The 24,966-nt window shown below is 44.7% G+C and overlaps 1 protein-coding gene across 1 annotated transcript in view; it reads right to left on the minus strand.

Moving 5' to 3' along the window:
* Positions 1-1,680: 1,680 nt before the first annotated feature.
* ECI1 (enoyl-CoA delta isomerase 1) overlaps positions 1,681-24,966 on the minus strand; it is a 51,123-nt gene continuing 27,837 nt past the window's right edge. Inside the window, exons 6-7 of the mRNA XM_069210440.1 lie at positions 8,884-9,062; positions 1,681-2,970 (exon numbers count right to left, since the gene is read on the minus strand). Coding sequence (XP_069066541.1) covers positions 2,804-2,970; positions 8,884-9,062 — 346 coding nt within the window. The 3' untranslated portion in view covers positions 1,681-2,803. The remainder of the gene's footprint in view (positions 2,971-8,883; positions 9,063-24,966) is intronic.

Here is a 24,966-nt window from a genome sequence, read left to right on the forward strand (position 1 = left end):
TTTTTAAAACAAGTTACTTGTGAACACAGTTTCATTTTAAAATCTGTTTCCCTTGGTCTCACTTCGTTTAACTGCACTTTATGCTGTGCTTTTGAAATGTAAACATCTCAAAATCCAATCATGCTTTTTGCGCCAGGAATGCCAAGTCATCATTGAAAAATGTGGGATTAAAAATTATGCTTTACAGTATTGTTGTCACTGATTTGCAGGTCTAGTCAAATATATCAAAACACAATATTCTGAAGTTAAATTAATGATCTGAAATAAGCAAAATACATAACTTGTCACATCACAAATGTTATAAATAAAAAATAAATAAACCTTGAACATAACTAAGCAGATTTTCTCATTGCAGTCTACATGTTTAGAGAATGGCTGCTTAGGTAGTTGACAAGATGGTTAGAACAGTGGTGGGAGGAGTGTCAATCGGCATGATGAAGTCAGCCATTCTTTTCTTTATATATTCCCAGGCCTCGAAAAATCATAAAAATGTTACTAGACCTGCAGGTCGAGTAACTTGAATGATCTACTCGAACTGAGTATAATGTACTTAACCTGTAAACGGGTCTTGAACTGTGTGATCCTCGGCAAATATTATATTATTCGTCATTTTCTTCATACTCGAATCTGAGTGGACCTTCAAATATGAGAGTTCAGCATTTCTGCTGTACAGGAAAAAACTATTTTGTTTGAATAAATAGACTAAACCTTTGATCCATATATGATAAGAATGTAGCCCACATATACGGTATAAATGATCCATGACTTACCTTTTAGTTTACTAATAGCATTGCCATCAGGGCAGGAATGTTTCTCAGTTTATATGTTTAAACACTCACTTTTAATAAATATATTACTAAAGCATGATATGGTACTGCACTGTAATTTGATAGTAAACTTTCAATAAATATCCAAAAACCTTCCCACTAACTTGAAGCTTTACTGATAACAATAATCTGAAATTCTGAAAATTGGGTTTCAGAAAACATATTTATCATCTGGATACCACCAAGTGAAGTTTTACGATTTGTTTTCATCCTATTAAAATATTTTTTCATCAGACAACAAAACAAAAAGAAAAAATGGCCTTTCACAACTACATAAATATATTTTGAAATATTTGTACAGTCGACTTAGTTATTAAGTGTGTGTTAGGAAAAGCAAGCCAATCTACAGCCTTTCATTTCACACTCTTTGTACATCAGGTCAGAGAGCTCACCCAACAAAATCCTGGAACTAAGTAACTGTAAAAAGAGCAACTGATTTTTTACTTCTGTCTCTGTACTAATGGATCAAGATAAGAACAAGATGTAAAGGCGTAATTATTGCTCCTTCACTTTCTGACTGAATAGAACACCTGTCCATGTCAACTCGCCAGAAGGGGTGAGTAGGTCCTAAAAATAGCTCAACCTGATAAAATAGGACCCGCCAGAGCGAGTGGCTAAATAGATTTTTAGAGGTCAGATTCCAATGCATATACACTTTGAAATTGGTAATCTTCTGCCTACACAATACACTGAAAGAGGCCTTCATCGCAAGTCACAGGCATGAGAATTCTGGGAAAGGCATGTGTATTTCTAACGATTACTTTGACCTCAGTAAAGACAACACTGTCAGGAAGAATTTGGTTACCAATACAGTTTTACAAACTGCATTATAGAAAAGATTTCACAAGGTGTCTCTTGCAAATTAGAAAAAGGTTTATTAATTACATGATATAGTTTATTAATTATATAATAAAAACAGATTCTAAATGTTACTCAAGAATGAATCCTTGAACATTTGTCTTTCAAACTCCTAGGTCTTTAGGGTCAAACATTTTTATAAACCTCTGGCCTTCAGAATGCAATATCTATTAGCACTTCCAACTCCCCTAATTACTGATACCAGTGTTCTCAGCAGCATAGACTACAGGGCCTGGCAGTATCAAGGATTTAAAGGCAAACATATAAATGGACTCCCCTGGTCTTTATGCATCACAATAAAACAATACAGACACAGAATTCCCAAAGCCTAACACTTTGTCATCCCGGTCCTCAAGAACTACAGAAGCCAAAATGCAGATGCATTTCAGAGCACAGGAACTAAAATTATAACCACTACTGAAAAAGGCCACAAAATTCACAAACGCAAATTTTCACAACTCTAAGAATGGAACGCTCATAGATTCGGAACTGTAAATTCAACAAACATTGCAGAGCAGCGAAGGGCACTCTGTGGATTGTGAAAAGGTACTCTGGACCCTCGCTTGTTCTGAAGATGCTTGGTGTCTGGTGTAGCTGACAATGCAATGTTCGGTGGGGTGAACTATGCAAGTTCTGCGTAATGCCAGGAGTGATGGAAAAGGGTGAGGGTCTTGTGAGGGAAAAGAGCATTCGAGCTTGGTGCAAGAGCAGAGGGGCTTGATTAACACCAGCAGCAAGTAAAAAAGGTTAGTGTAAAACTGAGTAGAAAAATACTGATTCAGCATTAGAAGTATCCCGCTAGGACCAGAGCGCAATTTCACAACTCTAAGGTAGAAGTATAGAAGTAACAAACTGGGTGGTAGGAAAGCTGTATGTGGATATCTGTGGGAAAAAAAAACAAAAAAAGGACTAGGGGCCCATACACCTAACGGTGCACTTCCGGGGAGCATGTGACACTACAAAAGAGCTAATGCTGAAACAGGCAATGTAACAATTAGATCGAGTCACAGACGAGGTGTAGACCAGATTAATTTTAAAATCAGCAGTTATTCCACCCGTTCACCCTGGAAGGTGCCCCGAGGTTTCAGAGCTCTAATAATAAGGCAGAATCATTGTTCTTATCTCTTTCTTTGTTTCAGGCTTTCCAAATACATCTGCAATGACTTCTGAATGGAGTCTTTAGTGACAAAGTTGACAAAGCTGGTAATGTCTGCATCACGGTGTGTAACAAGTCGGTCCCTTGTGGGCTTTCTCATCATGGACTTGGTCAGATGGCGAGCATGGTCTGCAATAAGAAGACAGTGTTAGAATTTGCAGCTCTCCAGGAAAGTTCATGAGTTTTAAGATAAGAGATAGTAATGAAAAATATTCAGCTCTGCGTAAGGTACTCCACGGTGAAGGCTCTTTTAGTAACTGCATGGAGAAGCAGTACTTGATTTCTTGGTTTAGATATTAAGTTTGTTTGAGGAAGTCTCTGTGTCCAAATGAAAACTTATTAGCAAATCCCTTGTTTCACCACATCGGATACTGCGCTGAAATAAAAACACATCTGTTTCCACAGAAAGGCTCTCGGAATCACGAGGAAAACTCAGAGCTTTAATAATTTGATCTTTAAGATTCCAATGTTTCAGCAGAGCAACCAAAGTCATTCGATTCTAGCATGCCAGAATACATGCAACTAGACAAGTTGGTAGATATTACATCAATTATTTGCTTTTAGCTTTTACTTCTATAATTGTACTGGTACATTTATAAACGTGTCACTGTTTTACAATATTAAAAAACAAATAGGCAATAAAAGAAATCATACAAATACTATACAGCGCATCTCATTCAAATGAACAAGGCAAATACGAATGTACAAGTGTAGTTAATAGCAATTATGGAAAAGTAGACAAATTGATTACAGGTGATTCAGAGAGGAATTTCAAACATTTTGTGTCTGTGAAACATACTACAGCGCAGTCTTTCCCTTACTAGCATGGAGAATCTCCAGCCAAAGAGACTAAGAACCGATCAGTGAATTGATTTACATGCCTACTAGAGTAAACATGGTGTGCTGTGAGGCTTACTGTGCGTTTCAGTAGAACAGGCCAGTTCCCATCTTAGTCCTTGTTGCACCTGCTAGTGCTTTATCTGTTGTTTCCAAAGGTGATCGGTGGAGAAGATGATGTACATTCTAAGTTTGCATCTTGCAATGCTATCTGCATAATTTCAGGTTCCAGTTGCTGCAGGGGGCTGATTGAGAGGATTGCTGAATTAGAGGACTGGAGCACAGATGCTAGGATCGTAGGTGGTGTGTCAGTCCCTCTCTACTTCACTGTTAGGCCAGACAGTGTTCTGCTCACGGTGACTCGCTGATAGATGCTTGTTATTATGTTCATGCCTACAACTATGCTCCTGAAGTCTGGTAATTCATTAGAACTCACGTTGTCATTTGACTTTTTATAAAAACCTGGGCCTATATAAAAGACACAAAGACTGCAAAGGTGCAAGGAATATGTAATAAGGGATTGTTCATGGCCAAAAAAGTGTTTTCATCTTGTCGAAGGTAAGTATTTGCTGTAACTTGCATCATCATTTGCAACACTTCCCAGACCAAATATATAGAGAAAGGATGGGGACTGCAAGAACATAGGTCCAGATAGGAAGTACAACTACAAGTTTGTCACAGCCAGCTTTTAAATAATCGTTTCAGCTTGTTAAAACAAAATATAAACAGGGCTCTTACCAGAGCACAAAAACGCAGCCTTTAGACATTCGTAAAGGGTACCTGTTTAAGGATCTTTCAAATGGTATATCCCACCCTCCGAGACTCCTGATACTGGGTTACATGAAGCTGTCAATAGGCACTTTCAAGAGTCCACAAACGCTTGAATCTCCATTACAGAATTCTCTACAGCTGTGCACTGTAACACCCAAACTCTGCGACCATTTTATGTAAAATTAAGACAGTTGACTAAGCAAATTGCAGGGGAAAAAATCGTTTTCTGAGGGAGTCCAGGAGGCTGAGATACCCTCTTTTCCGCATGATGAGGCCCGTAAAAAATGTTAGTATGAATTTTAGAGCTGTGATGGCAATCATGAGTCGTCCATCTGAGCCTGTGATGGTGCATTTTCATTACTGTATGCTTTGCACAAATATTTACATTAATCTGAGCCATGAGTGAATATATATAGTGAGATTTTAACATTAAAGTTGGCCATTGTTAATGTAGGCTTCAAATTTAATATGGTTCAAGTTAGGTTGAAATGCCTTTCTTTCTGCTATGCATTTCTCCTTTATCTCGTTTCAGGAGTGAAACTACACCATTTCATGTTAAATAAATTGTATCGTACTGTGTTGGATTCAGTGTGAAAGTTTATCAGTATGAGTTCCTTGGAGTGCTGAGTAATGAACCTCCGCACCTGTGAGAAAGAACACGCTGACTGAATTGCATCATCCTACTACAAGATATCCATTGAAGGTCATGCAGCAGAAACGCCATTGCGTGATAGCTGGGAAGAAGTCTGAAACTTACATTACTATGAAATGTTTGATGCTGATTAATACTCTTCAATAGAACTGTAAGAGGTTGCTTTTCACTATAAAAGACATTGTTTAATTGTGCATTGCGGAGTTAGCTAGAATGTGATGCCCTTTCCACTCACCTCAGAGGAGATTTATTTTTCACTTACAACACTTTGATTCTGTCTTTAGAAGGCTTTATTTCCTGAATCACTGCTGCGCGACTTCTCACCAATTTTCAGATTCCTCTAGCCTAACATATTAGGGAACCTACTTTCAGGGGACTTGCTTGATTTGCTTTATTACAATATTAAACAGCTTGCCTTTGTTGGTTGGCTATCTCAAATTGATTTGAATTATACAAATTACCTTCAAGTATGGATTACTGGTGTATACCAAGTATGAAAAGTTGGGGTTTGTAATTTTAATAATCTGTTACAATAACTTTACAGTTTGCAAATCCACCACTCTCATCATTGTGGGGCATAATGTGCTTCACCCTAACCCAGTGTATTTGATTTATTGTGTCACGCGTCAGTAGGGAATTAAAATTAAGATATTTACTGTACTGGTTGCAATGGAGTGCCTTAACATCTAAGGGACAGCAAACATACTTCCATAAACAATCTCACAGAAGAAAGGGGTTGTTTCATGTTCTGTGAAGCCAAGGGAAAGAGACAGTGAAAGAAGAAATAAGCCTTCCCACCAGGGTGCCCACTACCTGAAAGAAATGTTAAGTGCAATTGGTTGATCAGCAAATCTGCCTACTAGGAAACTGTATGTGGCTTTAATTGGCTCATTTGAGGTTTCAAGTTAACAAATGCTTATTGTTTGCGAGAAGTAATATAATGAAAAGTAAAAAAAAAATTGTTTGCACTTGACAGTATCTGACTAAGCTTTCAGAAACATACATTTTTAAAGCAACTAGGGGTAGATTTATTAACAGTCTGCACCAGGAAACAAAAGTGATGCATATTAGCACAACTGTTGATCTGGCTGGAAGGGAGAGAAATGCTGGGAAAGCAGCAGCATGCTCCTTTGAAGAGAGGGCAAGACCTGGTGGGACAATGATCAAACATCCATGGCCATCCAAAGATACCATCACAATAGCCAATGATGATGGGCAACCATGTCATGATTAAGAGCGCATTCTCCAAACTTCCACTAAATTCCAGACAGTTATGAGCGTACAAATCTCATGCTAGAGATGTGCACTGGACCGAGATAGCACTGCACACACAGGGCTGGAAGATAGCCACCAAGACTTTCCAATTCAACCCATCACCATGAAAGAGATGGCAAGAGCTGTCCAGGACATGCCGGGTGGCAGAGCACTTGATAGAAATAGTCTCCCGGCTGAATTCTACAGTAAGTAGATTTCCACTTGGGAACTGACAATATTCGAGAAAGCATGAGCAGGTCATATTCTCCCTCTTTCCATAACAGAAGTATGCTTCTTAAACCAGGCTAAGCACCACATCTTTACTGATCCTATCAGCCACTATCACTCATAAATAGGGATGTAAAAATACTTGTTGAAATAATAGCTAATTGACTGCTTCCACTTGTCGTCAAATTTGTATCGAATGATCAATCGGGTTTTATTCATGCTAGATCTATCAGACATAATCTGGCAACAGTGTTTCACTAATTCAACTGAATCCAGAACCGGAATCAAAGGATGAGCTCCTGAATGCAAGTAAAGCATATGACTCACTACAATGGGAATTTCTATTATATTCAACAGATGGGAGTGTTGTTACCTTTATCAATGAGATCAAATCCCTTTACGCCTGCGCCACTGTGCACTTTCATACTAATGCATTTTGTTTTTACCCAGTAAATATAATGGATGGCACCAGGCAAGGAAGCTTCTTTCCCAATCTTATTCGCCCTAGCACTACAACCACTTGCATGCAGACTGCAGTTGCATAGAGACAACACCAGTATTACTCCTACAGCCCCCTCAGTTTTGCGAACCAAAAACGTCTCATATCATTATACACAAATAATATGGTGCTCTTTATCCCAGTCGCCAAGAACAATCTATTTCCCACTATTGGGGAGTATTTAAAGTTGGGATTCCTGTCAGACCTCTTTATTATTAAATGTCCCTTTGACTACCTATTTCTGTGAAGTACGAAGTCAGTGAAATCTCTTTGAATATGGATCAACTGATATCCAGATGTAATCATCAAGTGAACCCACAGTGTGGCTCTCACCAGTCTTGAGAACCGATTAGATACTAACCTGCTCTGCACTTCTCTGGCAGGCAACCAACAGTGATAAAATGCTTGACCACACAAAGTTCTTTTTTAAAATCGGTTGTTGCAGCGGACATTCTAAGTGTGATGGTTATTCCCAGACGTGGTCCCGTGCTCCATGACTCAAGCTACACTCTGCTGACGAGCCTCAAGTAGGGTGAAAACGGTCTGGGTTTGCTTGTAGTCCCTACGGGGTGCAGTTCAGGATGGACTGTTCTCATGAGGAACATGGTCGGTACTGATTTGCCTAACCCCACACTGGTTTTATGTTACATTGGGTTTATCAGTTGGGTTTATCAGTAGAGTGTAGCTTAAGTTCTGTTGCACACTAAGCATTGGCCCACATCTGGGCATACCCATCATACATTGGGCATCAGTTGCAACAAGAACAAAGTGATGGACGGAAGCCTTTATTCAATCTCAGCTATTGACAAACGCCCTGGATTGCATTCCAGCCCATCGTTTTCCCCCACCATGCAACACTAGACAGAGGCCTGTCTTAGGCAAATCAGTACCGACCATGCTGATTTGCGTAAGGTGAGCCTTTGTCTAGAGTGGGCATGGTGGGTGAAAAACAATGGACTGAAATGCGTCCCAGGGTGATTGGCTGAGAGTAATTCAATCATTTCATCCATCATTTTGTTATTTATTTATTCAATAACACCTCTATCATTACCTTAACATTTCTTTACAAGTCTAAAGTCCTTGCTGTAAAATGGCCAAATCCAGTATGCATCCTTGGCTTAGATAATACCTTTGCACCCAGGTGAAATAGGCCCATTGTGTTACAAATCACTGCAGTTCACAGACCATGACTAAAAGGTCTGAAATTGATACAGTTTTCTGCACTGTCCTAGCATGGTAGAAAATGTGCTGTAGAACTCGGACTCAATATTCACTGAGTTTCCGGCTCCTGCATCAATCCAAGTTCATTCAGAACTGCGAAGAGAAATCAAGGACGCTGCTACAAAAACTAGATTCAGCGATTTCTTCCCAGAGGGCGGTTTTAACTATGTAAAACAGCAGTGTAGAAAGCCATAATACCCTTAGTGATAGTTCTCTGTTATAGGCTGCATGCAACAAGAAGGGCCACCATCTCCACTTCCTCACATGAACACCCTAATTTCAAGACACGAACATTACTGCATGATGCCAAAACCTTCAAGGCCTAATCACACATTTATGCAGCTCCATGCAACCCAAGGCTCTAACAATTAAACCCTCTTGAAAGAAAACTGGAACCTCGAGTAGTGTGGCCAACAAACTTACCTGGAAAATACTCACTCTTACCTTTGCTCTCACCCACATCTCCATGTTGCGCACTTTCATACATGGCGGTCTGTCGGAGGGATTTTCTGGACAAAGCCCAAACCTGCAGAGGGGATGCTTAAAAACACACATGTGGAATGTTCTAACAAATTCCTACCTGGGATGGCTAACCACTCAGACATCACAGTGGAGGCCACTGTCTCCACCTTGTCTGCAGATGCCAACTGATCCACCAAGCCCACTTTCAGGGCATCTGCAGGGCTGTACATATACCCGAGCTGAAGGGCTTTCTCAGTCTCACGGTTTCCAATCGTATTTGTCATAGTGTCCTTAAACCTGAAATAGGAAACAAGATGATGATGTATACTATGGAAAATAAAAACAATTACATTTTAGAATTTTCAGTGGCAAACGCCTTTACAGTTTCAGATTGAATTAATGTCAGAATACAAATGGGCCATCACCCCGAAATTCAAGAGGATCAGAGCAGGAAGCAGTTCTTTTTGCCTCGTAACTCCTAAAGCCTGGACACTCTGCCTGTGGAAATTCGGCAAGCCCCATCTGAACTCCTATTCAGAAAGAAGTTAAAGACCTGTTTTCTTGACTTGCAGTGAGCTTTTCCATCAGACTGTGTAACCCCTCGTCCACTGTCAGTACCATGGCACTGGGACACTCCGCAAGGACTAGCTATGCGCTTTAAAAATCACATTATTATCTTACCTGCTGAGAATTGCTATTACACTTAAAGACTTGCTTTTCTTCTCAAGTAAACCACTGACTAGAGTAAACAGAAATGTTGTTCCACTTAAACGCTCAAAATCCTAAAGCACACAGCCATTCTCCCTTCCAGATTCAATGCTAGCATCCTTTATTCTGGAGCCCACCATCTGACTACAGTGGTACCCCATAGGCTCTCTACAAATATTCAGTTCCAGGGCACCTGTCATCAAGGTGCTAGATTCTTCTAAAATTACTTCATGCTCTAACCTAGATGAGGGGGAAAAGAACAGTTAACCGACGCAAAGGAACTTTTAGGGCTTAACGCATTACTTGAAAAAATAACAGGCAAAGGGGGGGCGCCACGTGAACCTCTTCTCTTCATTAAGACAGCATGGCACACATTAAAAAGCCTTACAACATAGGAACAATGTCATCACAAAGGAGACAATAGTATCTTACCCAAAGACAATATCAACAATTTCAACTCAGCGATTCTTTAGAACATGCAAAAAAATGCCACCTTCTTGTTCACTTGTTTGAATGCACACTAACTATACAGTGAAAAGACATCCTTGCTTCATTTCATCTTGACCACAGAACTTCACACAAATAAAATGAACCTTTCTGGTCTCTGGGTCATACCACTTCCTATTCTCCTTGTACATCATCCCAAAAGCCTCAAGAGTTTAGCCGCCCATCCTGCAAACTAGAAACTACATAAAGAACAAGCAAGCATCTCGCCAATGCCTCAGACACACCCAACCAACTGTCCACTCCGCAGATGAAAAAAAGCAAAATTCAACTCCCAGCTCCAAAAATGATTTTTTTCCTTTAGAATTTTATAGAATTTTACAATTTGTATTCATCTCTTGGTGTCAGGTGACCTCACACATAATCAAGTATGTTCAGAATAACTGTTAACACATGTTCAAGCCCAAGGTTCCTTACTGAAGTTTCGCACCTGTAGCTTTGGAGTATATTCCTGCATCAGGTCGTTTTTGTCAAACAAGGTTCCAGGGGCACACATCCAGGATACTTGGTATTTCCAACTGATGGCAAACTGTCTCTTGGCCAATACTATGCCAAGTATCACAAAATTGGTAATGTTCATGCTAGGTTTCTTAGCTAGCATTACCCGCAAAAGACAGGGCAAGCTCAATGGGGCTCATGACTCCGAGCGTGATCTAAGCCAGGAATTGCACCATGACGGTGCAAAAAGTTTTTATCTCAGTCCACATCCAATGGCTAGAAAAGATTTGGGCTTAATAAGAGAAGATCTGTGCAAGGTTACAAACAGTTTGCTAAGTGAGGCGAGGAAATCAGATCTTGAGAAAAAGGTGGGTGGATTGAAGGCTAAAGTATCAGCCTTCAGAGTCGCATACAAGTCATGGGAAATTTAAGTCATGGATGAAGAAAGATAAGCTAGATGTTGCAACATCTGAATGGTGGGCAGGCTGAGAAATAGGTGAGCCACAAACTTGGACTTTATTATTATCTCTGGAAAAAGGGTGCCCAAAGCAGAAAGGGGGTCTACACTTTTTTAAATGTCTTAAAGGGCATGTACAGTCCTGTCGACACAGTGGGCACCAACAGCCAACTACGAAGACATGGTTAAACATCTCAAATTTCAAAAAGATGCATCATTCTACAGATGGCCAAGGGATTTAGGGACATATGTACGAACACTTTTTCCCATAGTCACAGAATGGGTAAAAACCTTTGCTACATCTGGCCCTTGGTTCCATGCACCAGGGGACAGAGGCAATTCTTCCCTTTGTTGTAACTCTTGAAGAGGAGTTGAAAATGCAGCCTTTCAATACTATTATGAAGCACATACAATTCACAGCCCTTCATTACATGGTTATGTTCCAACTCCACTGAAATTAAAGACTGATCAAAGGATATGAAATGAGTGAAAAGTGGGGAGAAATAAGCAATGATTCCTGGCCAGCTGACTGATATAGCATTGCATATGATCTGTGGCTGAAGATTCCTGGAGGTGTAGCTTGGGCATTTTGCGGTCTTATGTGTAACAAACATGTCTACCACTGGGATGCGCTCAGTGGAAACTGATTAGCATTGATTTCCCATTTGTGATTTCAATGTGTTTTTTTTAAATCTGTGGATATAATTGAAATTTCTAAGCATTCACGGACCCTCAGTGATTCCCAGACCACAAGTGAAGAAATGCTGACCAAGTGTATAATTGTTTAGCTTGGACAATTGTCATTAGAACTTTCCTCTGTTTCTGCAAGCAGTACACTGTGGTCATAGTATATGTGCAAACAAGCACTGTCTTACAATGAATGAATTTGCAAGAGGCTTGCAACACTACCCAAGCTGTTATCAGCGGCAGTACATTGATGTGCAGGTGATGTTGCTGTGGAGACCACTGACTGGATGTGAGCTGGGCTGTGTGCGCTCACACTCCAGGATGGAGCTATCTGTGTGGATTGTCACTTGCTTTTGAGGAACCACCTGTCCAGTAATGTACTTTTCCACCGTTGGAGTTTGTCCTGAACACTGGACGCGACCAATATTATATCATCTCATCCAGTCACTTGTGATCATTGTCTTGAAAAGGACTCTTGCAGACGACGCATGTACTTTTGGGCATTTGGGAACAGGACAATGGAAGACACAATCACTCAACAGTTTCGTTCCTGCAGAAAGTGTGGTAAAGGGGAAGCAGCCTTTGAAATACCATCACTGTTGTTGCTAGGATAAGGTTTGCTGCTCCCTGTATTGTGCCTGGATCCAAGAATGCTTGCATCTATTGGTGGACAAAGACAGGATCTACAGTACCAATAGTGAATCTCAAAGAGTTGAGAAGATAGCTTTTTGAGTGCGACTGAGGCATTTTTAGCTCAGCCATTTAGGTATGTTAAGAAATGTCTGCAGTTTCCCCAAAGAAGCATGCTGCTTCTGAGAGGACTTTGGTTAAACTCACTGTGTAAAGGGGGAGTTTTTGAATTGATAATTAACTTCGCTTACTGTGAACTTGAGGTACTGGCTGGATGGATCATTGCAAGTGGTGTCCTTGAGGTCAAGTGTTGCCATGTAGTTTCCTGATGCATAAAAGTAGAAGGATGTCTTGGAGAGTTGTTATACTGAAGTTGTCTGACGTGACGTCTGATCAGTCGGAAATCTAGTATCTGCCACAATGTCCAGTTTCTCTTGGGGATAAGAAAGAAAAGGGCACAGACTCCTTGTCCTTGCTGTTATTGTGGAAAAGGTTCTATTGCTCCGTTCTGGAGAAACATATCCACTTTTTACAGCAGCAGCTTTATGTAGGCTTCGTTGACGTGTCCCCTGGGTGGTACTCTGGGTGCAGTGGTTTGGAATTCTGGGTAGTAGCCATGGGCGATTATAGAGAAGCACATACTGGTTGATGGTTATATCCTTCTCCCTGGGAAGATACAACCTAATGCTTCTCCCAATTGAAATTTAGTAGTTACTAGACAGGAAGGTGTGTGTGGAAGGTCACTGTTTGGAGGTAGAGCTAACCTTGATTTGGGCACCACTGGTGGATGTTGCCACAGAAGCTGCATCTGAAGTATTGCTTGAATGCCTGACTTACCTGAAAGGACTGCTGCATCAGTTATAGTAATCAATGTGGGAAGCTGGTTTGTTCCTGCTGTCCATGGATATTGGTGGCGAAGCCCAAACTTATGCTGCTTGGGATGGCTCAAGAGAAAGTCAACTTCTGGTCCAAAGAGGTAATCGTTAATGAGGTGCTGCTGCACCTCGGGTCAGACGCCAAACACCCTGAGCCAAGGGTGGTGGCAGAGGAAGATAGCAGTTTTGGGCTCACAGGATGTTGTATTAATGGTGTCTAAGGTGTGCCGTTTGCATGGGAAAAGGATTTGCCCTCGTCAACTTCTTTCCCTTGCCCTCTGTAAGCATCTGAAAGGGGCTCAATGAACTTCTCTAAACACTCCCGTAGCATAGCATAGGGGAGAAGGCTGACAGTTGGAGATTTGCCATTACGTGGTAGTCCCTACAGCTGCCCATGGCATCAATCTTTTTATTTATCAGGTGGAGGTGTATCAGCTGTTCCCTGCATGAATGTTATTTACATGCAATGTGGCCATCAAGAGAATCGGGTTGAACATGTCTGTGAATGACTATGGAATATTGCAGTAATAGCTCATAGTTTTTCTCTAACCCAAGAACTTGTGTTTTGACAGGGTCTTTGAAGCTACCAGCAAACACTGATCATGCTTCATTTTGGAGTGCATCGCAATAATGAAGCAACCTGCCTCTACATGGAGTTTCGTTTTGAAGTAGTTTGTCACACATAGTATGACTCCAGGGTAGATTGTTGTGTCGTTGGGTGAAGACGGTTTGACAGGATATGATGGCAACATGGGGCCACCTGGTGGATCCAAAGTGTTTTCGTGCCAAGGGTCATCTCAGTCATCCATGGGTAGTGGATCATAGCATGGGTTTGGAGGTCTGCAAAGGGTCCTCATGCAAGTCTATGTAAATGGACGTTGCCCAGGATGGACAGCATGAGGGTGAAGTTGGAGGTGTGGGTTTTCTTGTCCTCTTTTTAGGTAGTGGGTACGCCTTAAGCTCTCCAGAGCCTGGTCAAAGGTAAAGGGTCACTTCTTGGTGTGGGTTTGTTTGGGTGAAAGAGGTTGTGCAAAGATCAGGCAGGAGACTGGGTCAATCCTTATCTGCCATTCATCATTCGGAGTCCAGCTAGAGGCTGTCTTCAAAGTCTACATCTGAGACAATCTCCCTTCCGAGACATGATCCTCGGGCTCTCAGTGTTAAGGCTGACCTCTGTAGACTCAGACTGTCAAGCTCTCTTCGGAGGCAGTTCAGAGGTCAAGGCATGGTGCCCTCAGGACTATTCTTAGCCTGGAGGAGGGGGTCCTTCAAGATAGATCCCTGCGGGGAAGAAGGTGTGTGTATGATGTATGAAACCCTAGCAGTAATGTTTATTCTCAGACCCACTGAGGGCCCAGGAAAATAGACTCTGAAGTCAGTGTGAGAAGGTAGCCTCTTTCTAGCCTTGTTACCCCCACTTTTGGCCTATTTGTGAGTGTATGTCAGGATGTTTGTCACTGTTTTCACTGTCTCACTGGGATCCTGATAGCCAGGCCTCAGTGCTCATAGTGAAGACACTATGTTTTCAGTATGGTTGTTATGTGTCACTGGGATCCTGCTGGTCAGGACCCCAGTGCTCATAGGTTTGTGGCCTATATGTATGTGTCACTGGGACCCTGTCACACAGGGCCCCAGTGCTCATAGGTGTGCATGTATATGTTCCCTGTGTGGTGCCTAACTGTCTCACTGAGGCTCTGCTAACCAGAACCTCAGTGGTTATGCTCTCTCATTACTTTCAAATTGTCACTAACAGGCTAGTGACCATTTTTACCAATTTACATTGGCTTACTGGAACACCCTTATAATTCCCTAGTATATGGTACTGAGGTACCCAGGGTATTGGGGTTCCAGGAGATCCCTATGGGCTGCAGCATTTCTTTTGCCACCCATAGGGAGCTCTGACAATTCTTACACAGGCCTGCCACTGCAGCCTGAGTGAAATAACGTCCACGTTATTTCACAGCCATTTTACACTGCACTTAAGTAACTTATAAGTCACCTATATGTCTAACCTTTACCTGGTAAAGGTTAGGTGCAAAGTTACTTAGTGTGAGGGCACCCTGGCACTAGCCAAGGTGCCCCCACATTGTTCAGAGCCAATTCCCTGAACTTTGTGAGTGTGGGGACACCATTACACACGTGCACTACATATAGGTCACTACCTATATGTAGCTTCACCATGGTAACTCCGAATATGGCCATGTAACATGTCTATGATCATGGAATTGCCCCCTCTATGCCATCCTGGCATAGTTGGCACAATCCCATGATCCCAGTGGTCTGTAGCACAGACCCTGGTACTGCCAAACTGCCCTTCCTGGGGTTTCACTGCAGCTGCTGCTGCTGCCAACCCCTCAGACAGGCAGCTGCCCTCCTGGGGTCCAGCCAGGCCTGGCCCAGGATGGCAGAACAAAGAACTTCCTCTGAGAGAGGGTGTGACACCCTCTCCCTTTGGAAAATGGTGTGAAGGCAGGGGAGGAGTAGCCTCCCCCAGCCTCTGGAAATGCTTTGTTGGGCACAGATGTGCCCAATTCTGCATAAGCCAGTCTACACCAGTTCAGGGACCCCTTAGCCCTGCTCTGGCGCGAAACTGGACAAAGGAAAGGGGAGTGACCACTCCCCTGACCTGCACCTCCCCTGGGAGGTGTCCAGAGCTCCTCCAGTGTGCTCCAGACCTCTGCCATCTTGGAAACAGAGGTGCTGCTGGCACACTGGACTGCTCTGAGTGGCCAGTGCCACCAGGTGACGTCAGAGACTCCTGCTGATAGGCTCCTTCAGGTGTTAGTAGCCTTTCCTCTCTCCTAGGTAGCCAAACCCTCTTTTCTGGCTATTTAGGGTCTCTGTCTCTGGGGAAACTTTAGATAACGAATGCATGAGCTCAGCCGAGTTCCTCTGCATCTCTCTCTTCACCTTCTGATAAGGAAACGACCGCTGACCGCGCTGGAAGCCTGCAAACCTGCAACATAGTAGCAAAGACGACTACTGCAACTCTGTAACGCTGATCCTGCCGCCTTCTCGACTGTTTTCCTGCTTGTGCATGCTGTGGGGGTAGCCTGCCTCTTCTCTGCACCAGAAGCTCCGAAGAAATCTCCCGTGGGTCGACGGAATCTTCCCCCTGCAACCGCAGGCACCAAAAAGCTGCATCACCGGTCCCTTGGGTCTCCTCTCAGCACGACGAGCGAGGTCCCTCGAATCCAGCGACTCTGTCCAAGTGACCCCACCAGTCCAGTGACTCTTCAGCCCAAGTTTGGTGGAGGTAAGTCCTTGCCTCACCTCGCTGGGCTGCATTGCTGGGAACCGCGACTTTGCAGCTACTCCGGCCCCTGTGCACTTCCGGCGGAAATCCTTCGTGCACAGCCAAGCCTGGGTCCACGGCACTCTAACCTGCATTGCACGACTTTCTAAGTTGGTCTCCGGCGACGTGGGACTCCTTTGTGCAACTTCGGCGAGCACCGTTTCACGCATCCTCGTAGTGCCTGTTTCTGGCACTTCTCCGGGTGCCACCTGCTTCAGTGAGGGCTCTTTGTCTTGCTCGACGTCCCCTCTCTCTGCAGGTCCAATTTGCGACCTCCTGGTCCCTCCTGGGCCCCAGCAGCGTCCAAAAACGCCAAACGCACGATTTGCGTGTAGCAAGGCTTGTTGGCGTCCTTCCGGCGGGAAAACACTTCTGCACGACTCTCCAAGGCGAGAGGGATCCGTCCACCAAAGGGGAAGTCTCTAGCCCTTTTCGTTCCTGCAGAAACCTCAGCTTCTTCTGTCCAGTCGAAGCTTCTTTGCACCCGCAGCTGGCATTTCCTGGGCATCTGCCCATCTCCGACTTGCTTGTGACTTTTGGACTTGGTCCCCTTGTTCCACAGGTACCCTAGATTGGAAATCCACAGTTGTTGCATTGCTGGTTTGTGTCTTTCCTGCATTATTCCTCTAACACGACTCTTTTGTCCTTAGGGGAACTTTAGTGCACTTTGCACTCACTTTTCAGGGTCTTGGGGAGGGTTATTTTTCTAACTCTCACTATTTTCTAATAGTCCCAGCGACCCTCTACAAGGTCACATAGGTTTGGGGTCCATTCGTGGTTCGCATTCCACTTTTGGAGTATATGGTTTGTGTTGCCCCTATCCCTATGTTTCCCCATTGCATCCTATTGTAACTATACATTGTTTGCACTGTTTTCTAAGACTATACTGCATATTTTTGCTATTGTGTATATATATCTTGTGTATATTTCCTATCCTCTCACTGAGGGTACACTCTAAGATACTTTGGCATATTGTCATAAAAATAAAGTACCTTTATTTTTAGTATAACTGTGTATTATGTTTTCTTATGATATTGTGCATATGACACTAAGTGGTACTGTAGTAGCTTCACACGTCTCCTAGTTCAGCCTGAGCTGCTCTTCTAAGCTACCATTATCTATCAGCCTAAGCTGCTAGACACCCTATACACTAATAAGGGATAACTGGGCCTGGTGCAAGGTGCAAGTACCCCTTGGTACTCACTACAAGCCAGTCCAGCCTCCTACAGTCAGAGTCGCTGAAGGATAAATATTCATAACTCTGCTCCATATGGGTGGCCACAATACCAAAGTGCCCACCCCTTTTGTTAAGAAGTACAGCTCTCCGGGTAGAGGCTTGGGAATGATTTTGTGATGCATCTTGTAATACACCCTCGGTCGGTATCGCCACTGGTGAATAGTCTTTTTGCACAGAAAGACTTTACATGCCAAACTAACAGCCCCACAATCATTCCTCAGAAGACGGGTGTTAGAAGCCCTGTGTTAGTCCGACAATAGGAATAAATTATTACAGTTAGGATATAATTTAAACTGTGTTTTCGCCAAACCCTCCCCTGAACAAGTTAGTTTCATCGGATAAGGCCCCAAAAGTCTTGGTACATAACTCTTGGGGAGTCCAGCACTACTCATAAGGAGTGTCGGGAGCTCCGCTACTTGTACTGTCCATCCAGCAGGGTTTTCTCCCAGTTAGGTCCATCATCGCACCAAAGGGCTGCATACTGCAACAGACCTGCCATGTAATATAAATGAAGATCCGGCACATCCATTCCACCGTCCACCAGGTCGAGCTTCAGTACCTTCAGACGGACCCTACTCCTCTTACCTGCCCAGATCAGGGACACTGACAGCCTATCCATCTGGTAGAACAATGTCAACGGCAGTTCACATAAAGAGTTCAGTCACAGAAAAGTATGGGGTTCACCAATGATATGGAGCTACAGTCACGAGAAATTATCCGTGGGCTCCTAGACCTCGCTGGGTGTCTAAAACGGGCGGTGTGGGGTGAGTGTGGGGAGGGGGTATTTCCTTTATGGACTAGGTGGTCTCACACACTATATAGTGTCATGCTTCATCATTTGACCACCTAGCCCCACCCAGGTAGGACAGTGCCACCTTATAATCATTGTTAGACATAGGTGCGTAGTGAACCAGTATGCTCAATTCGAGCTACGTGGTCACTGTTCACCAAATGCACTCATGTAAGTGTTCAAATCTACTGCACCACAAGCTACTAAAACAGCATCAGTAGTTAATGACTATAGCAAAGCTACAGAGACAGTGCTAGGGGTGACGAAGATAACAGTAAATTTAGATGGCATTCTCGAGCCGATGAGTGAATTCCTCAAAGTCTTGGAACTTAAAATTGATACTGTGTCAACAGACCTGACTCTGCTAAGAGCAGACAGAACAAAATATCACACAGAGAACTACAGAAACAAGTGAAAGGAACTTCAGTAACGGTAGAAATTCTTGGAGTACCGGGCCAAGTACTCAGAGGGAGGTCCAGAAGGAGTAACCTACGGATAGCGAGCCCCAGTGTGAAGATTGAGGGCCCACTGGTGGAAATGTCTTCAGAAAACTAGATTACCACTGCTGTAACTTTCGGATGGGCACAGCTTACAAGCAATGCTCCTCAGCCTGGTGCTCCTCCCCGGCCACTGGTAGCCAAATTGTTAAAATAGAGGGAGGGAAATGAAGAGCTCCACAAAGTCAGACAAAATGGTGCTTTTAGAGTCCATGACAGCAAGACTTTCAGATTTTACAGTGGCAGTCCTGCACATTTCACGGAGGTCCAAAATGACCTCTGAATACTGAGTCTCTAGTACATGTTGCTCTTTTCAAACAAGATGCATGTGTTGGAGGGCACAAAATACCACTACTTCGCTGATGCAGGGGCAGCAAAAGAATAGGCTGAGTGGTGGGCTGCAGATCACAAGATGTTGATACTGGAGCCACAAAGGAGGGTACCATGGGGAAGCAAACAGTAGAAAAAAAGGATACAGGCTTAGTGGCCAAATCGTCAATGTTGAGAACAGCAGGGCAGAAAACCTAGGATGATTATATGGACTCAGTGGTCACAGAATTAGACGCAGATGTGGAATTAGAACAGCAACACCTGGCTATGGAACAGGCACCTAGACTAATTCCAATCATGGCATAAGATCTTTTGAAGACAAAAATGCTGAACACACATGAAGTAGTTGGGTGGTGAAAGTTGAAGATGAACACCTCGATACACAAAGTTGATTGTTGCCCAAAAAGAATCACCATTCTTGAAACAACCAGTTTCATTGACTAGTGGACTGAGTGTTGTCCTTCATCATTTAGGAAAAGTCAAGCTCAGAAAGCTGGGAAATTACATGCAGCACACAACAGCCTCATAACTACAGCACACGTCCTTCTGTATCCAATATCTCAAAAGTGCTGTTAAAGTGACCTCTGCACACCATGATGGGATCAGGTTCTCACACTACCATGCACACATTGCTTTCAAGAACGGTTAAGGTTGTGCAACCCACCCAGAAGAGGGGTATGACGACACATGCAGACTATACAGGATGCAATATTTGAGATCATTACCCATTGTTGATACACTGAATAGGGGCAGGATGAGAATTAAAGTTCTTATGTGGAGATTACAGGGGCACTTTTACTTGATAAAAAGGACTTTTTCATGGACCATATAGACAAATATTTTAACACTACTGATGGTTCGAGTAGTAACACTATTTTCAATGGAAAGCCTTTAAGATCTGCATACAGGGCATGTGTATACAGAATTCAGACAAGTTTAAGGTGAACCTCAGCAGAGAAATACTACAGAAAAACTGAGTTGAGGCAGCTGGAAACTAAAGGACGAAAGGTGCATGCAGTCATATCTTTGTTGTTATGGCTGAGAAGTGGTAGAAGGGTGGTAACACCCTTTCTTTGTGACTACAGTGAATTCCTGAGGGGCGTGGACAAGGTACATGGTACTTACTGATAGAGAATGGGCGGAAGGGGTGTGGTATCTGAATAAGCCTCCTAGAACTGTCAGATCAGTTTAGGATATTGTACAGGGCTGATCGGACACCAAACAGATTACATAAAATGTTTCTTGGCATGCCAGACTGATGTCACACACAAAAGAACACATTTATCGCACATTTAGGTCTTGTCCCTCTGATGACTCATATAGAATTCATTCCCTATCATTTGCAGAAACTGTGACAGATATCCATTGTCCACAACCCCTAAATCTGTGTGTGGGCATTAATGGGTAGGCCCAAAAAAAACTGATTTTGCAATAGATTCAAAGATCTTTCTTTTCCATAGACCTAAGAACAGCTGACAAAAGACAAAGCACAGCACATGAAGCAGGAGGATAAAGCCTAGTATGCCATACTATGATAGCTGCAAAAGAATGGAAGCAAGCAATAGTGATGCGACGTTCCAATATTGGAATCCGCTAGGAGAAACAATGAAAGACCTTCTTGAATACGCGATATGTGTTGCATATTGGAAGTACTGATGGCATGTAGGATACTGTCCAGACACTGAGGGAGGAATCGACCAAGGATTTGCATTTAGATCTATACAAAGTCAGGATTTGGGATGTGTTGGAAATCAGCCTTTTCTACGTGTTCACCCAGGATTGTTCACCTTTTGCTTGACCCTATAATACTGTCTGCTTTAGAACTCTGTGCACTTTACCCCTTCCAACTTGTAGTAAAGTGCCCGTGATCCCCATTGAAAACATAGTTGAATGCCATTTTCCTGACTGGCATAGCTAATTTGCCTGTAAGGCCTTAGAAAACAGTACCCAGGGTCTGGAAGTTGAATGCCACTAATGGACTGCAGCGGCTATCGTGCTATCTATAACACTGGCAGTGCAAATAAGGTTTTGGTCCTACCATAGTAGCCTGGCAGTAGCACTGTAAATTCACCAATTCAGTCTGTCTGCTGGCATCATATATAATACTTGGAGCATACTTGAAAGTGGAAGAACAGAACAGCAAGACAGTGCTTGTGGGTCCACTGTATGGTTGCTGAAGGATTCTGCTTTTGGCCTAACAGATTTCCCTGGTTTACTGTGGGTATAGTGGCAGCTCAAACTGGATTTTAGTGTTAGATGTGGGATGACACAAAGATAACCAGACTACACTCCCCACGCACACCCAAAGCTTCAGAGGCCAAGTTCAACGTGGCTGAAGTCCTTAGTAATTTGGTAAAATAAGCTGAAGTGAGGAGGGTTGGTGCCGGGAACTTTCACACCACTTGTCAGCGCCAGGCATGAATGTGGCACTTTCAGTCACCCACGTCAGAACACTTTTTGGCCCTGGGGAAGATCAGAAAAAGGTTGCACCACCTGTCTGATTGGAGAGGAGGCCTGAGGGTCTGCACCTGCTCTCTCATGTACCCAGAACAAAGAAGTTCACTCCATCTCTTGCTCAAGCAACAGAGGTACAGGCTGCAAGATATCTTTTTCTGGAAGTACTAGACTGACCAGTGGCAAGTGGACCTGGACTGGCCTCTGCTGTTGACCTCTGCCTGATAGAGTCTCACAGGGTAAGTGCCTCCCCTTGGGTTCTGATGGGGAACTCGGAAGTGAAATCCTGTGGTGGATTGGGACTTACCGGACTAAGTTGGTAGTAAATCCTTGACAAAGACGAATCTGGTTGGTGTATCCGACTGGCGCTCCATGTAGTCAGCCTCAATTTACACCTGGGTCCTGGTCTACCATGACCATTGATTTTCACTGGTGGTTTGTGCTTTTTGGCACAATTTCTGCTTAAAATATTTTAAAAGTTATATCTGGTACCTCTTATTGGAGTTTTGTCTTTTTGTTCATTAAATTGTACTCTGGGGGGGGCGTGGCAAAGATGCCAGCGTGAGCAGAAGCGTCCGTCTGAGCTCTGCCGCCAGGGTCCCAATTAAAGCATTGCGGCCCCGTTTTTGGGACCTCCGGACTCTCCTGGATTGCTGAGAGGGGCCAAGAGGCAGCGGACGCTTCGGGGGAGGGTCGAGTTGCCCTCCAAGGAGAGCACCGGCGGTGTTGGGCCCTGCGGCATCGACCGCGACGTGGGGCGGCAGTGCCGCGTGGGCTGGCTGCATGCACGGTGACCGGCCGGCACCCCGGAGTGACGCAGGGGCTACTTGGGCCCGCGACGGTGCAGCGGAGGGTGCTGGCCCTAGTGACGGTGGTCCTGTTGTGGAGCGGAGGTGAGGTGGCTCTCTGCGGCCCGCAGCGGCCATTTCATTGTAGCGCTGCTGCGGACTAGAGGTCCCAGACACGATAGGGCGCTACGCAACATATTAGCGCCCCTGCTCCGAGTTGGTGGAGCTTGGATGGGCGCTAAGGGGTTGGGCCACATATCGGCGGTGCGGTCGACAGAAGGAGTTTGGGGCATGCTATGGGCCTACGAACTTTGGGCCGCGCTAGAAGTAGAAATTAGCGCCCAGAGTTTCAAGGACATACAGTGAAGGATCTGGCAACTTGGCCCATACCAAGCTGTGCGAAGAGGCTCTAGACGCGACGAAAGAGGTACCTGGGGCTAAGATGTCTTCCAAGCCAAAACGAGATTAGTTGTTGAGAGAAATGCTGACCAGATCCCACCCGGTGCAGGGCAAATCGGCTGAGGGCTCAGCGGCGGGTCGGTCTCCGGAAGCATGTGGAGAGACTGAGGAAGACGGGGAGGCCCCGGTCACAAAAGGTTTCCTTACCTCATTGTTTGACTCGCTGCGGAGCGACCTGCAGGAACTTCATAGAGACATTTTTCAAGAGGTGAAAGAGCTTCGAGGGGAGGTCACGTCTCTGGGTGAGCGTGTGGCCCAGGTTGAGGATGGCGAGATCTCGAGGCGAGGAGTTGGCGGGCATGCAACAAGAGGTCATACGCCTTCAGGACCAGCAAGAGCTCCTCCAGTCTGCGGTTGAAGACTTGGAAAATAGGTCGCAACGGCATAACATTTGCATCTGAGGTGTGCTACTCTGAGCAGAGAAGGACGATATCAGAGAATTTGTGGTGGCACTGTTTGACTCTGTGCTTGGCCTGGAGGGTGCCCGGGAGATTACATTAGACAGGGTCCATCGTGCGGGCGCATCGGCGGACCCGGAGAGCGTCCACCTGATATCTTGGCATGTGTTCATAATTATGGCCTTAAAGAAAGCATCTTGCAGAGGGCCCGTAATCTCCCGCAGATCCAGTTACGAGGGCACACGCTCCAATTATTTCAAGACCTCTCGCTGCGGACTCTGCAGAGGCAGCACGAATTTAAGCCCATAATGGAGCACCTGCGGGCGCACTCAATATCATACTTTTGGGGACATCCTTTCCGCCTCACTTTCCGTTGAGAAGAACAGCTCCGCCAGGTGAAATCAGTCCCGGAAGCGAGAAAGATCCTTCGTTTGGAGGAAGACACCCAGGAAGAGGGTGCATCCACACTCTTAGCTGATGGGGATCGACAGATGGCGGCGCAAGGAGAGGAAAAGGAAACAGCAGCGACCGACGACTTCGGAGCAGGCCCAGGAGCGGCAATCAGTACTCAGTAGTGTGGCCGCTGGAACATAGACTTAATGGCTAGAGGGCCGCGGCGATGGCCTGGGAGTGGGCCGCAGCGATTCAGGTTACATGACTGCTGCGATGGGGCCTGGGCGGCGGAGTCGGTGGACGCTACACGACGGACTTAAGTGATTGTGCTGCCCCTGTTGAGACTTTGCCTCTTAGGAGATGAGTGATAGAGGACTTTATAGTTATGTGCACCTGTTGTGCGTTATGGTTGTAAGTTGGTGTGTTTCCCCTAGATCTTGTATACAGATTACCTCGGCTGCCGGGCCCCTTCGTTCGGAGCGGCCTGGGGACGGGTCTGAGCGCGGGCTCCCCTGGTGGACCCTCCCCATGAGGTCTTTTGACACTGGATCACATGTCTCTTAAGTGCCTAAGCTTGAATGTCCGAGGTCTTAACAGTCCGGCCAAGAGATTAGCGATCCTGTCGACGCTTGAGCGCTCTGGTAGCCATGTTTGCCTTTTACAGGAAACGCATCTGCTGGCTAGGGACACATTTCGTATGCGCTCAAAGTGGTTTCCTAGACAGTTCTGGTCCTCGTCCCCCACGAAACATGCCGGTGTGGCAATACTATTTTCAAAGACCTTCTCTGGGGAAGTGGTAGCGCAGATTCATGAGGTGCGGGGGAGATTCCTGGCCCTTAGACTACAGGTGGGGGCCTACTGCTTTACCATTGCCTCTCTGTATGCCCCCTATGCGCAGCAAGAATCCTTCCTGAAAAAGGCAATTGCCCCGGTGCTTGCGACACACGATAGTGCTGTGTTAGTGGGAGGTGATTTTAATTTGGTAATGGACAATGAGCTGGACAGATCGGGGCACCGCTTTGGGCAGACGGGGGCGTTGACGACGGCAGGGCGACAGTGGTTGGCAGAGTGTGAACTAGAGGATATTTGGCAGAGATCACATCCTTCGCTTAGGGACTACTCCTTTTATTCAGCAGCTACCAAGACATACGCACGGATTGACTTCTTTCTGGCTTCACAGGAGCTCGCTTCTCGAGTCCGAGAGACCACAATAGAGCCCAGGGCCCTTACAGCTCATGCGCCTATCACGGTGGAGATTGGA

The sequence above is a fragment of the Pleurodeles waltl genome, chromosome 10 (assembly GCF_031143425.1).
Source record: "Pleurodeles waltl isolate 20211129_DDA chromosome 10, aPleWal1.hap1.20221129, whole genome shotgun sequence".
Lineage (NCBI taxonomy): Eukaryota > Metazoa > Chordata > Amphibia > Caudata > Salamandridae > Pleurodeles > Pleurodeles waltl.